Source organism: Branchiostoma lanceolatum, chromosome 2 (assembly GCF_035083965.1).
Source record: "Branchiostoma lanceolatum isolate klBraLanc5 chromosome 2, klBraLanc5.hap2, whole genome shotgun sequence".
In the NCBI taxonomy this organism is placed as follows: Eukaryota; Metazoa; Chordata; class Leptocardii; order Amphioxiformes; family Branchiostomatidae; genus Branchiostoma; species Branchiostoma lanceolatum.
Genome location: NC_089723.1, coordinates 1,076,904 through 1,092,467, shown reverse-complemented (window position 1 = coordinate 1,092,467; position 15,564 = coordinate 1,076,904). Strand labels below are relative to the sequence as shown.

The 15,564-nt window shown below is 45.7% G+C and overlaps 1 protein-coding gene across 2 annotated transcripts; it reads right to left on the bottom strand.

Moving 5' to 3' along the window:
- Positions 1-2,681: 2,681 nt before the first annotated feature.
- On the bottom strand, positions 2,682-13,642 carry LOC136427144 (angiotensin-converting enzyme-like). Of its 2 annotated transcripts, none has more exons than XM_066415903.1 (13): positions 13,388-13,630; positions 10,772-10,918; positions 10,227-10,320; positions 9,760-9,903; positions 9,115-9,303; positions 8,528-8,625; positions 7,862-8,031; positions 7,018-7,241; positions 6,040-6,184; positions 5,291-5,389; positions 4,618-4,740; positions 3,821-3,999; positions 2,682-3,182 (listed from the first exon to the last, which is right to left on the bottom strand). In XM_066415903.1, exons 1-13 carry the CDS (start codon positions 13,586-13,588, stop codon positions 3,025-3,027), a joined length of 1,971 nt encoding a protein of 656 aa, XP_066272000.1. In that variant the 5' UTR covers positions 13,589-13,630; the 3' UTR covers positions 2,682-3,024. The 2 variants fall into 2 exon arrangements, with proteins under 2 accessions (XP_066272000.1, XP_066271999.1); XM_066415902.1 differs by having other exon boundaries at positions 3,068-3,268; positions 13,388-13,642.
- Positions 13,643-15,564: the final 1,922 nt, after the last annotated feature.

Here is a 15,564-nt window from a genome sequence, read left to right as displayed (position 1 = left end):
GGTTTTTTGGGGCATTTTTAGACAATTTCTATATTTTGGGCTCCTGTGGCCTGGTTTTACAAGCAAGTGACCTGAAATTCGGTACAAGGGTGCCTTGAACATGTCCCTACAGGACTTCCAACATATATCTGGTGTACATCACTTAAAAATGCTTCATGTTGGGACTTTTGGACCCATTTCAGACCAAAAACAGGCCAAAAGTGGTATCCCCGTTCCATGTTCTATTTGCTGCTGGCCAAAGAATCCATGTTCTATCTAAGGATCCCCGCGTTCCATTTGCTATTGGCCAAAGAACACGTGTTCTATTTAGGTTACTTGAGGTCATATTGCAGGAACACACGCAAGCCTTTGCAGTAAAAAGCTCTTAGGGTCTCGCAGAACTTGTAGAGAGAATTTTTTTGCACGGGTGATTTTGGAACAGTCAATTTATGCATCGGGAGGGAGATTGGCGAAGTATGATGCTCTCGCAAATATTGCCTTTCTACGTGCAGTTAATATTTCGATTTTCCCAGGTGTTATTTTGGGACAGCACACTTCTTGCATGGGGAGGAGTATGGCTAAACATGCTGTATTTGCTCAGGGGCAAATGACGGCCTTTCTAGTTTTCGTTGTGTCTGTATACTTCTATGCAGACCGCATACTTTACCAGCCGATAGTCAAGACGCAATTGATGGATTGTAATGAAGTTTGGTGGTTCAAACAAGTTCGATTACAGACCACCTGGTTTTTATATCTCGTGTTCTTGTCATGATCATGGTATCTTAATAATGGATGTCGTTCTCTAACTTGGATCTTTGTCAATAATATCATTGTCTCTCGACAAGTAAATGAAATTGAGGCATCATTTTAATAATGGAATCGTTAAGAATGTATACAGCCTTCTTTTGGGAAGCATCTCCATTAAGTGAAGTATACTAGTATACAGGACACGTATTGAGCACACTGGCAGTTGGAACGATTGAAACCTGAACATACGAATTTACATAAACATTCAGAGTGAAGTTAAAGAGTCAACTTTGGTTATGAGCTGAAGGTTACTTATAAATCATATTTCACACAAGTTACGAAATAATTATGAAAATATACTGAAAAGTGGTTGTGCATGTCATTAGGGTTTGTTCATAAGAATATTTTTCAAATATATATTTGTAACGATTATAGTAACGATTATAGTAACGATTCAAAGAGACAGTCTACGACTGTGCCCCGGACGGTGCCAGCAGGCAGATCTACCAGCTGCTCAAAACTACCGACTGACATCCTCACGAGCAAAACTGCCGCAGAAAGCACGACTTCGACCAGAAACCCCCTCATGTTGGCCTGAACTGGTGTGCAACAAACTATGTGGACTGGAGGATCTCCAGGGGTCAGACCTGACAGCTGAGGTCAGCCGATATCAAACTTATGACAGTGAAACAGTGATGCTGACATGTCTATCTACAGATATAAGCAAACTAGAGACCAGTCCCGACGGAACCACGCGCGTAGTCTGATCGGTGAGAGATCAGAATTATGCTGCATTGGTCAAATAACTTTGAAAACCCCTTTTGCTGTTAACCTTTTGATAGTTGATGAGATAGTGTAAGGTTTTGAGTAAATGTTAAAAAAAGAAGAATTTTGACCATATTTGGTGTTGATGCTTTTGAAGTCATACCCCCATCTGGATGCTGGGTTGTAAAGTGCCCTGTTGTTTACTAAACAGGCTGTAGCTTTCTGATAGCCGCACATTGTTTGACCGGACAACAACATGAAGGTGTTTTTTTGACCAGAACTATTGAAAGGTCCTCTCTCCCTAAGGAATGAACGTGCTTAAGTATAAATGCTATAAATGCACTTAAGTTCGCGTGGCTTTTATGGTAGGGAGAAAATGGATTGTTCGCCGTGATAAAAAGTTCACGTTAGAAACAATAGCAGCGCTGCAATCATAGGTGGGCAAAAAGTTTCGCTGAAAGTTCATCGCGACAAACGCGAACATAAAACCACCGCGAACATTTTTGCATTTACAGTATCTAGATCGATCGTTGCTGCCTAACCAGAGACTTGACATACTGTCACTAGAAGCGACGGTACTACAAATATTGCCCTGCCCCAATTGCTGATACTATTCATGGTCCGTCTTTCACCCTAAATGTTACCGCTGGACTTTGAGCTCGACTGACAGCTCCTAAGTCCTACATTCAGAAGATGTCAACAAAGCGATCTGGAGCACACTGCTTATCAGTTGACTATTTACAGGACTGTGTAGACACGTAACCGCACCTCGTCACATGTATACAGGGCGTAGGTGGATAGAAGTTAAGGAGACCTTGCCGGAAAAATGTACCAAACTTTTCTCACTCCAATCTAAGTAAATCCACTAATGGTTTATATTAATCCAAACTAATATTAATCCAAATGTGCATATATCCCCACAGCCGGCATAGCCTCATTATGCCCGTGAACGGAGGTATTGTTCTCGGTGTGTCTGCATACTTCTATACAGACCGCATACTTTCCCAGCATAACTAAGACGCAATTGATGGATTGTAATGAAGTTTGGTGGTTCGAACAAGTTCGATTGCAGACCACCTGGTTTTTGTATCTCGTGTTCTTGTCATGATCATAGTATTCTAATGACGGATATCGTTCTCTAATTTAGATCTTTGTCAATGATGTCTCTCGACAAGTAAATGAGATAGGCATCATTTTGATAATATGTAATCGTTAAGAATGTATACAGCCTTCTGTTGGGAAGCATCAAGTGAAGTATATACAGGGCACGTATTCAGCACACTGGCAGTTGCAACTACTGAAACCTGAAGATACGAATGAACAGAAACATTCAGAGTGAAGTTAAAGAGCGAACTTTGGTTGTGGGCTAAAGGGCACGTCTTAATCATCTTTCACACAAGTTACGAAATAATTATGAAAATATGCCAAAACGTTGTAGTACATGTCATTTGCATTAAGATTTGTTCACAATAATATTTCAAACTTTAGCGCCAAAATCTTACATAGAGGAGCTTTGAAATGAGCCGGTCTAATCTAAGGCTGACGCCTCACTCCGCGTCGGTTACGGCGGTTAATTTTTCTTCCGGTTCGCTTGATCCACTTCCGGTTCGGGTGGCAGCGGTTGGGATGACGGGGTAGGCGATGACGTCGGCGATGACGTTGGTGATGACGTCGTCGGCTACAGGACGGATCTAGGCAAACAGAAGAAGACCGGTGACGCTGCTGATCGCCAGGAGCAGGAGCGTGGCGGGAAGCGTGGCGGTGGCGCTGCTAGCATCTGTGGCGGGAAAACAACATGGCGTGAAAAAGTGCAAAATCGAAAAGCGTGAGGTTTCCATCAACATCGAGAGAGAGAGAGAATGGAAACCACGGGCGTACTGATCGAAGTTATCGAGGTCAGAAGTGACAACTAGTTTATGTGCTGATCGCTTAGGAGATTGAGATAAAACATTTGAAGTAAGCAATGATAAGCAGAGGTTGTCAGTGCGTTGCGATTAACCGGTCGCCATCTTGGACCTATTTGTTCTACCAACATGGCGGCTATGGAAATATGTGTACCCATGTCGTGACGTCACGTGTGCATGTAGTAGTACATGAAGTTGTGTCGTCACGTGCACATGTAGATGTACATGAAGTTCTGACGTCACATGTACATGAAGTTCTGACGTCATGGGTACATGTAGTTGTACACGAAGTCGTGACATCACGTATACATGCAGCTGTACATAAAGTTGTGACGTCACGTGTACATGTAGTTGTACATGAAGTCGTGACGTCACGTGTACATGTAAGTGTACATGAAGACGTGACGTCGGGTGTGCAGACGTACCCGGTCTCCAGTTGACGTCCCAGCCGGGCTCGTCTCCGTTCTGCCGGTTCTTCTCCTGCAGCCAGACGTACAGCGGCTGGAAGTACGCCTTCCAGGAGTCCGCCAGCATCTTCCGCTGCCCCGTCATCTCCTGCATGGCGTCCGGCCACGGCTGGGACCGGCCCAGCTTCAACATGTTCCTGGAAGCAGAAACAAACAAAACAAGGTCACATACCAGGGGGCCCAAAATCGACCTTGAACTTTGGCTTCACAACACCTGCCAACATACTAAATATCATTGTAATCCATCAAGAGGTTCTTGAGTTATGCTGACTACAGTAGTCCAGAAACACAAACAGACAGACAAACAAACAGACAAAAGACAAACACACACACAGACAGACACACCCAAAACTATATCTCCATTTTTCATGGAGATAACAACAAACAAGTGTTTATCTTGTAGATCATGGCGGTAACAGTTGGTCCTATCAGACGATGCTTCATTTCTTCTCTTTGTTTGGTTAGTTCGCTCGCCTTTATCGATTTCTTGAAAAATCCAAGAAATTGAATTGGTATGACCTTCTCATGAACACAAATGTAGTATTGCTTGCATGTTGTGTAAGACATGTAGTAAAAGTGTGTATGAAACGTGCTTGATTCTTTTCTTTGTTTTGTTATTTCGTTCGCCTTCTTCATTTGTTTCTTTAGAAAATCCAGGAAATCAAATCAATGCTGGCATGTTCTGTAAGGCGTGTTATAAAAGGTGTGTAAGAAACGTGAAAGGCGTGTATGAAACGTAAAAGCTGAGTACTCACGCCAGCTTAGTCCCCGCGGACCCGGAGTTGTAGATGTCGCACTTGTAGAGCGGTCCGGTGATGCCCGCCTCGTCACACATCGCCTTCTGGAACTGGAACTCAATAATGGTCCGGGCGTAGTACCTGTGGGGAAACACTCTCACTTAGATACTTACATTACCTACATAGACAACACTTACACATCAGATCTTCTGATTCAGATCCATACAGTGCTATTTGTAGTGTACTCTGGGTGTCAGACTAGCGGGACAGGCAGTTAATTTGTTTGCCAGCCCAAAGTAGTTTTCCAGACAACCTGAGCCGGCAATAAAATCCCTTGCTAGTAATTCTCTGGAGCGCTAATCTAGGTTGGCGGGCAAACTGCCTTGGAGCGCTGAACAAATTGGCTGCCGGACTCGCTAGAGTCTAGCACCCAAGGTGGATATAGTAGTAGGTGCAATGAGGCGGCCATTTCAACCAGGTCTCATACATGTACGCTTCATTGCTCGCGGAGGGCCGAAAGTTTAGTTTGGGGCCTGAAAGTTTAATAAACCAGGAAGAGGGACGGCTACCCGCGTGTGCGTCGCAACTGTGCGGGTCTGTCATTTTATAGAAGGCCTGACCGTCTGTTGATAGTTCAGCGAGTATACTGTATTTTTGTTCTATTTGTGTCTTAACTTTGTACAGGTCTCACCTGATCATGTCGAAGTCGTTGGCCACGTGGTAGATGGAGGTGATGTCCAGCTGGTCCTCTCCTCGCTCTGCGGGGGGCACCACGCCCACTATCTCAGCCCTAGGAGGAAACATGTACACGTCAGCACGGCACCACGCCCAACTCTAACACACACATACACACGCGCGCGCGCACACACAGTCACATATACCGCTCTGCGGGGGGCACCACGCCCACTATCTCAGCCCTAGGAGGAAACATGGACACGTCAGCACGGCACTACGCCCAACTCTAACACACGCACACACACACTCACATATACCGCTCTGCGGGGGGCACCACGCCCACTATCTCAGCCCTGTGGGAAACATGAACAGGTGTTACTGTCAGTCAGGATAACTCTACACCTAACTCTTACACACACACACACACACACACACACACACACACACACACACACACACACACACAGACACACAGACACACAAACACACACACACACACACACACGCTCTACCGGCGGCACCACGCCCACTATCTCTGCCTGGAATCCATGGGAAAGAAGATCTGTCGTGCGTCTCTCTCTTACACATACGCGCATACACACATGTACACACACACGCAAACACACACATACACACACACAGAACCGCATACTAATACATGGACAGATACGCTAATACACAGTGGCTAGCCCACACGAAAACACACGCACACACAAAACAAACACACACGCATACATACATACAGACACACACACACACACGTACTTCATTTCCCAGTACTTCTTGTTCCACTCGCTCTCAGGGATGTCCCCCGCGAAGACGCGCCAGCGCCACAGGTCCTGCACCAGGCTGAAGGGGAGCGTGGCGATCATGTTCAGCCCCTGCAGCAGAAGGAAGTTGATGTCCGCGTCTGGGACGGCAAGGGAAGAAACGTGAGCCTGATGAAATATTCTCATTGAGCTTTATAGCCTTCCTCCATATAACCTAGGTTATGGCATGGCGTCTGGGACGGTAAAATAAAGATAGAAAAGTGAGCCTGGTGGAATTTTCTCACTGGTATTTATGGCCTACCTACATACACCCACATATGGCCTACAATTACTCTCCAAGCAGAGGAGTGGGTCCGGCAGGTTTTTGGCGTGTAACCCACATATAGAGACAAAGAAACCATAACAAAGTAGATAGCCCGACAAAAACGCCTAAAAACACGCCAAAAACCTGCCGGACCCACTCATCTTCTTGGAGAGTAGCCTACAATGGCAATGCTGTTGAGGAGCCTTGTCGTACTACAGTTTCGGAAAAGCTAACTTCAGACTACGTCTAACGTCTTTTGCGCTATGATCTACGTATCTAAGTTCTATGTCTGTGTGATGAAAAGTTGGTCAAATTCTAAACTTTTCGTCTGTACCAAAGAGTTCAGAACTGGAGCAATTTTTCGGTGTGAAAAATCAATTGCTCTCCTTTTGACTCACCCACAACCCATGAATGCGCAAAAGTTCTGTCTAAGACCTGTTGAATACCTATCTTGATTCCTCTCGTACAAAATGCAAATTATGCAGAATAGGACTACATTTGCATAATCGATGAGGAACTTCTATCATCCTGTCAGTTTTTATTTCAATGAACAATGCATATTTTGTAATGGACATTCTATGGTCTTGATGTTTGGATGACAAGTAGGGCATGGTCGGTTATCTTGAGACATATGTAAATTGAGTTTTACGGAGAATCCCCGTTGCGTACCGGGATCGTCGGGCACGGAGTCCAGGAGTCCGATGGCGTGCAGGTGCTGCGGAGTCGCCGCGGACAGGGCCAGCACCTCCCCCACCGCCTCGTGGAACGCGTCGTTCGCGCCGTCCCGGAAGACTAGCGGCAGGTCGGCGTACTGCATCTGGTACTGCGTGTGCCCCATCTCGTGGTGGATGGTGAGCAGGTCCTCCATGTCGACCTTCGTGCACATACGGATCCTAGGGTGTAGGGGGGGGGGGGGGGGGGGGTGGTGGCACGGTATCGTATTAAACATGTGCATGTTTTGTTATCAAATGTTGCACGTTTTTAGCCTGGTAACCCTAAAATAGTTTGGGGGGCTATCGGATGGCTCCAAGGCTAGCCTAACCGATCCCAGACAATTTTCAGGGTAGTGAGTGTATTAGCCCCGGTAGCCGGATGGCACTCGGGCTAGCACTTTTTCACTTTTTAACTGAAACAACGTCTTAGAAGTATTTCTTAGATCCTCTGTTTATTAATTAGAAACTTTCCATTGAGGTCATAAGGGGAGAAGTATGAGTCGGACAAAATATAACAGATTACATCAAGAAAGATACAGTGTTCTAATAAATCTATAATCATATATAGTACTTCGAAAGGTTCTGTTCTTCCGTTAAAATTCACATCAATGAAAATTTCTGCGCGACGAATTGTCACGAAGCCATGTACGTCGCTCGTTCATTTTGTTACTGGATTATTCTTCAGAGAAATATAATAAGCAAAAGAATAAAAGTAGCAAATGCTAGACGAAAATTAGAGTACAAAATTTGTGAAAGGTACTGTTATAGTAATCTTTACTTAATGAGAGAAAAAGGCCTACCTGAAGTCTTCTCCATCGTAGAAGTCCCAGGCGGTGGCGTGGCAGGCGACCTCGCGGTCGGTGGGCTTCTGCAGCATGGACCGCTGGAAGAACGTGGCGGGCAGCGGTAGGAGCCCGAGGGACCCGAAAAACTGCTCCGACACCTCGTACATCTTCATGATGGTGTAGTTCTGGAGGGAGTTGATAGAGGGCGTTAATACGGCACTACTAGCGGCAGGAGCCCGAGGGACCCGAGAAACTGCTCCGACACCTCGTACATCTTCATGATGGTGTAGTTCTGCAGAGAGTTGATAGAGGGCGTTGGAAAATTTCTCCTCGGCAGAGGCAGCAAATTAAGCGACGCGAAGAAAGTTCTTAAAAAACTCCATGATGTTGCTGTTGTAGAATGTATTGAATTGTTTATTTATTAAGCATAGATAGATATGTTGAGATAATTACTAAGGTTTCCAATTATTAAGCAGGGTTTTCGTGACGATGGAGAAATAACGGTCACCTGGAGGTACATTTGGGGCGGCGCTTTGGTTTATAACTTGGCTTACAACAGAACAACGAAAACAGCATACAGAGGACATTGCCATTCAGCTAGAACACCGTACCAGTCTACATATCGGAGGGAAGAAAAAAATGTCAGTTTTTAAGGTGAAGAATTAAAACGTGAGACTCCACCTGCTCCAACATGGCGGGCGTGACGTCAAGACTCTCCTTGTCCGGGAAGGGAACCGTCATGCCGTACAGGTTCGTCCAGAAGCGCCCCCACATGTCACCTGCGGAAGTGCAGCGGAAAAAAGGAGCTTTACGAAAGGTTTGAAGTGGCTTGTTCTGAGTATTAGTTACAGTGTATTCTCATGTAAAGAAAGGACATTCAACTTTCGATAAAGATTGGCGTCGTGGTGGCGTAATTGCAGGTGTTTGGCCTAGAACCCAGAGGTCCTGAGTTCGAATCCCCTGACATGCCCCGTTAACGTCGTGCTGTTGGTAAAGGCACTGTACACGAATTTTCTCACTTCACTCAGGTGAAAATGAGTCTCTAGCTTCGGTAAGGGACGTATCTCGGATAGGACGTTATGAAGGTCGTCTGTTTGAGGAGAGCCACACCTCAAGCACGTAAAAGAACCCACCACACTTATCGAAAAGAAGAGGAGTCCCTCCCTTAAAATAAATTTGCCTGGAGATGCAGCTTATACTCTGCAGTGCAAAACTGGTATGCGATACAATTATCTATGAAATAAAGCTTGAGTGGTCCTTGGTCCTACCCAGCAGGTGCTCCGGAAGTGGTCCCTTCAGGTTGATCTTGTCGCCGTACACGTCATACAGCTTCCGGCGGACGTAGGCGTGCAGCTCCAGGTAGAACGGCTTCACCTCCTCCCAGATGTCCAACATGTCCTGTTCGAACGTGTCGGTCTCGTACTTCCGCCTCCACAGGTCTCCGTAATCAGTGTAACCTGCAGGGTACATCATGTTCAAAATATGATGAACAACTAACCCTAATATTAATCTTGCTATATGTACAACGTGTCATGTTCAAATGTGTCATATCATGAACAACTGCCAACTGATGACCGTAATGACCAGTGTGCGCTATGAGGGACACATCATGTATCTAACATCTAAAAATGCTGAACAAAGTTTGGACTTTCCTTCACACAAGCAATGCACACTCTACATAGATCCGGGACGAGGGACGATACAGTCTTCCTGGCACGTTTGACCCCAAACTGGCGTCATGGTTTGGGGTCAGGAGTGCTGTTTGCTCGGGCTATCTGGTTCCTTAAACGGACGTATGTTACGTAATTTGTGACGTCATGACGTCATATGACCTACCGTTTGCCCGGGCGATCTGGTTCTTGAGCTGGACGTAGGTAACGTTATCTATGACGTAATGATGTCAGATGACCTACCGTTTGCTCGTGCGATCTGGTTCTTGAGCTCGACGTAGGTGACGTAATGCGGCCTGATGGCCTTACTGACGGCGTCACGCCAGCGGAGCCACACCCACATCCGCTCCTCGTAGTCACGTGACGTCGCCATGATCTCCGTCAATCCTGTGTGCAAGTCATCATGAGTAAAAGATATCAGTATTATCTTTATTGATTAGAACAAGAAGGGTAGAATGGTTCATATAGCAGAAAGGCACGCAGCGCGGTAGTAGCTGGTTCTATATCATTCTGTATGTATTCATATCTTATGTATCGAGTAAGATGTTAGATTAGTACACTATCGTAAATAGTCCGCAGTTAATAATATTCCATGTTATTTGCCATACATTGTACCTGATGCAATTGTTGTGTAATACACTAGACTAAACTTGACTATCATATATGTTTGATTTTCGGCAATGTCACGCATCAGAGGCAAACGGCCCTACCCGGCTCCAGGCCGCGGCAGTTGTCCGGGTCGTCCTGGTCGCACACCTGCCCCACGGCGTAGATCCGCCCCATCGCCGACAGCGTCTCCTGAAGCTGCGCGGGCACACAGGGACGTTATTGCGTCATAGCTGAAGCCGAACTGACAACTCCAAAGGGAGAAATCAAGATTGCAGACGACAAATAAAAGAACAAGAGGAGGGCGACAGAGAGGCTTGTGAGAAGGAAGGTAAATGACTTGAGCGATGAAAATGAAAATAAGAAAAAAAAAGAAGCAAAGAAAAAAGAAGCAATTGGAACCATACTGACAACTGGAAGGAAGAAATTAAGATTAAAGCCGACAAAGGAAAGGAGAAAAAGAAAAAGGCTACAAAAAAAGAACCTTGGGTATCCGAAAGAATGAAAGAAAAAAGACAGGGGGTACTTGTACTTGTTAAGGTTTTCTTAAACGTTCGAGAGGCCTGCGCCAGGATTCCTGCGTGCCTTGCGTGGAGAGAGGCAGAGACACCATAGAAAAAAGGAGACAGAGAAAAAGAGAACGACTGACCCGTCTCGCCGTGTCCCCTTCTTGTGGCGCGCTCCCCAAGAAGTCGAACTCTCTGATGACGTCATCGGGGAAGCCCGTGGTGTTGAACTTGGTCTTGTTGACGTAAGCCGCGGCCTCGAACTCGGTCAGCGCCAAGCTTTTCTCCAGCTGGGAATTTTGAAACAGGGAATGAAGTCTCACGTACACTCTCGCTGCACACATACAAATATAGTGTGGGGGAAACTAGCTATTGGTGAATTATCGAATGATGTGTGACAAAGACATTCCTTTCCTAACTTAAGTGTGGGAAAATGTATTATAAGGTACTTATCGACTTATCGATGATAAAGCGAACACTCTTCTTTTTTTCATTAGCACGTGATGAGTACACCGGACGGTGGTTTTCAGCTACGAAGGACTACTAACATGAACACAGGGAACATTGCGTCGCAAGGAATCCGATTCAATATAGACACAGGGAAACATCACCTCACATATTATACACTTTATTGCCCTAACAACACACGGACACACACCACTGGAATCCCAACACACATTTCACATGCTCAGTTGTGAACTCGGCTGGATCTGTTACATGCGTGCCTACAGAATTAGCATTCATAATGCAAGAAATCCCACAATATCTTTATATCTAAACTCTGGTCTGTCTGCTGTGAATGTTGTCAAACGCTTTCGTAAAATCAAATATAACAGTTGCTAAGTTGTGTACTTTGTTGTTGATTTCACTGTTTACTGCGCCAGCTATCCTGCGCACTTCCCCTAAGCTGTTTGTGTACGCCTGTGTCAATCTCAAATGTACTTGTGTAGCAACCGTCTTGTAACTTCGGCGATTACAAACACTGTAGGTCAGAGCAGCGTGAACAGGGTCATGTCAGGTCACATCGTGTCACACCAGGTAACCAATCAGAAGCCAGTTCCACATGGAGTACCTCCCGACATGTAACGTTAATGCGTGACGTATTGATGAAGACCGAGCCTTATCGGCTGCATGTCTGCAAACATGTCCAATTCCTCACAATGTTAGCCGTCAATCTTTACCTAAGTACATGACAGCTAACATGCGCGGTGGGAAACGCTTTCAAGCATGGTTCGAGTGGGATATCGACCAAAGTATACTGAAATAGTCGTTCCAAACAGGATTAGAAGAGTATAAAAAAACAAGCCAACGTGTAAAACCGCTCCTTTTCATAAAGTTTATAAACATTGCCCAAATCGACATGACAATTAAGAGCCACAAAAACAACGGCCAGCAGATCCAGGCAGCGAATAGAACACGAAGCAGCCACGGCGACGTATTTCTCTGATATTTTTGACTCAGGTTACCCTGTGAGCGTCTTACAATGCTGAAACTATAAACAACTGCTGTTGCTGACTTTGGTAAAATTGACGGGATCTGTTAAACAGGAAATTAGCTTTGCGCGGCCCCTTATCACAGTGCTATTAGTCAACAGCTTAGTTTGATACACCCTGAGTACACACACTGCAACTGAGAAAATGTTGCGAGGACAAGATTTTTCCCATATGTGAACTGTGTAGCTAGTGGTGTTGCAACATGGGTCAAAGGTAACAAGTTGTGACACTAGTGTTGATAGCTACTCATTGACGAAGCCCACTGTACCCCAAGGCTTTGTGGTTTTCCCGTGTCAAGAATGTTCTCACTAAACACTTAGATCCCTTATATTTATATTGTTAGCACAATTTAAGGTACGCAGAGCGGTCATGAAATCCTCGCCTCACAGGATTGTTGTGACTGGGTAAAGAAAAGTACAATTTTCCCAGCGATCTGAAGAATTTGCCAGAGAAGTTTAGAGTAAGTTTATACCGGAGCCTTTTCTGTCACGTCACTCGCCCTATTCGGTCGCTTTTTGTGATTTTGTAGCCCCTGAATTGAAGGACTCTGTTTGAGACTATATCTCGTCTGACCCCTTCTCCGTCTGTTACACGCCAAGGCCAGGTGAACCCAGGGCAGTTTACATAATGTCGTTTCTGTTGGCATGTGAAGAAAGCTTCGCCATCGGTGTGTTCACGCAGGGGAGGGGTGTAGGAGAAACTACTCCGCTTGATCACTTGATTTACGTGACGTAAAGGTGTCAGCATTACGAACATATGTGCAATTGTAAAACTGCACAATCATCAGCACAATGATACTAAAACGTTGGCCCTGTAGCCTACTAGACTACCTTTCTAGACCTGCAGCTCGAGCCAAAAACATAATAAAGCACAGCTGCAGAAATGCGGCGTAATCATCACCAGAACAAGTGCGGGGCACGCAGGAAGGGGGCGTGACGCGGGGTTGAGGTGACCTGAGGAACCGTTTAACTCTGGGATATATCACAAGAAAGGACAGCATTCCGTAAGGGCCCTGTCCGGGAAATATCACAAACACAAAGTACGTACGTAAATACCCGGTCACATTCGTCGTACGTCAGAGCTACGACAGCAACAGGACATCGTGGGGACGTCGTACAAAATTCTTTTCGACTTTAAAAAAGGTTGCCGTAGCTCTTTGACTTTGTCTATTGTCGCTTTTGTCATAGTATAGCTGAAAATCCTACGAGAGAAAAAATCGTACGAAGAATGTGACCAAGCCATAACCAGCTTAGTGCGCCTGCGTACCAGTACGTCGTTGTTGTGTTCCGTCAGGTTGGTGTCGTAGTTCCACGACGCCACGACGTAAGCGTTCCAGACGTCCTGCGCACGCGCATTGTAGTCGCTGAGGAAGCGTTGAGCGTCGGCCAGGTTGTTGTTGGTTGGTGAGTTGGTTTGTGCGCCGGCGAGAACGGCCAGGGCCGACAGGAGAACAGCTGACCACAGCATGACTGATGGCCGGTGGGCGGGTGCGGGAAGAGTCGGGCCCGCGTTGGGGCGAGCTTTCAGCGCGGCCGCCTGAAGTTAATCATTAGTTTCTCATCAGGCTAACTTAGTAAATACACAACGTTGAGCTGACGGTCGGTGGGCGGGTGTAGGGAGTGTTGGGCTCGCGTTGGTACGAGCTTTCAGCGCGGCCGCCTCAAGTTAATCATTAGTTTCCATTAGGCGTTTGGTGAAGTGTATCGGCACGCCTCTGGGGCATTCTCGGAGAGGGCCGCGTCAAGTTAACAAATAGGATCTCATCAAACTTACACAACGTTTAACCGGTCAGCGGCTGTGCGTGTCTGTGGTTATTGTTTTCTAAACGTACCTTAATTTGTACAAGTGGAGAAAAAAAAAATTGTTTTATTCAGTTTTGTAAGTTTCCATGAACCGCAAAGAGGCATTACTCCTGCCTCATGTCCATGTCCACCTCAGAAGTTACTGATAAACCAGCTGGTTGATGTTTTTACTGGCGGGAACAGTCAGACTCGCGATAAACCCGCGGCCTCGGCAGCAATGGTTCATTACGTTATCGTCTTGACAACGGCTCTGTTGGGTCCGGTTGGACATTAAGGTAGTAGAAGTCGACTGTATTTCGCCTTTTGTGAGAACGGAGTTCCAAGCGAGGGGGTCTCCGCATATCCATTGTTTGTTTTGGGTTAAAGATGCACCGAAATAGAATGGCAATCATGAAGAAAAGATCTGCTCCTTTGTGAACAGGTATGTTTACAGTCAGCTACTCAACTCGCAATGGTCCATTACGTTATCATCTTGACAACGGCTCTGCTTGGTCCCCTTTTGGGGCTTACATGATTAAGGACCCCAAACTGCGGGTCCCCCGAAAGTGCGAAATGGAACGAAATGGAACGAAATGGAACGAAATGGAACGAAATGGAACGAAATGGAACGAAATGGAACGAAATGGAACGAAATGGAACGAAATGGAATGAAATGGAACGAAATGGAACGAAATGGAACGAAATGGAACGAAATGGAACGAACTAAAACAACATATGTTACATTATGAAATGAAATACCAGTAGATAGCGACATATAAGGAGTAGACCGGAACAGGAAGCATTTTAAATACAGAAGTGAGTGGTAAATACATAATATAACGTGTTTTATTTCATGAAACTATGTGATAATATTAAATACAACGTTTTTGTTGGGTTTGTGTGGCTAGATTCTTCCTTGAAATTGGAGGCGCCGCGTGCAAAGAGATCCGCCGCTCTTCCTTGTGTAGCAACGATCTGCAAATGAACTGCTGCAAATAGCATGGTAAAACAAGCAAACGGAACTGAGTATCGAAGTTAGGACTAGATTATACAGTTGGTGGTAACATTGCATCTCATAATTCACCAAGAGGGCATGAGGCAAGCAAGCGTTATTTTATTATTCATACAGCGTGTTTGCGTGTTGCGGGACAGAACTCTTCTCTCCCAAATGGAGCCCCGCATACAAATGAACCGCCATTGTTGCCAGCGCGACGGAACTGTGGGCGTGCTACCGACAGGTTGAATCAAACTCCGACTTTCCAGTTATTTACATACGGTTTTAGTCCATAACTAGTACGTAGCATATGCATATCTCCGAAACAACGATTTTTATACAACCAATTCTTCGGCTCAAAGTCAGACCGCTGTCGGGGAATGGACCCCTCCGTTAATGATATGCAAATGAAGCTCTGCGCTGCGTCACCAATTTCACACATTTCACACTCCATTCAAACACGGACGTGGAGTCTCTGGAGACATTTCTGCTTCCCTGTTCCCGACAAAACAAAGGGAGGGTGTGAACGAGGAGGACATGTATTTCACGGTTCACACAACACGCAAACACGCTAGCTGTATACATAATAAGATAACGCTTGCCTCATGCCCTCTTGGAGATGCGATGTTACCACCAACTTCTGTATAATCTGGTCCTAACTTCGATAC

Coding starts and splice junctions, on each gene's coding strand:
- LOC136427144 (XM_066415903.1), bottom strand. CDS start 13,588: ATGCTGTGGTCAGCTGTTCTCCTGTCGGCCCTGGCCGTTCTCGCCGGC. Junction 10,919..13,387: donor AACACAACAACGACGTACTG/GTACGCAGGCGC, acceptor CAAAATTCCCAG/CTGGAGAAAAGCTTGGCGCT. Junction 5,390..6,039: donor AAGAAGTACTGGGAAATGAA/GTACGTGTGTGT, acceptor GTTTCCTCCTAG/GGCTGAGATAGTGGGCGTGG.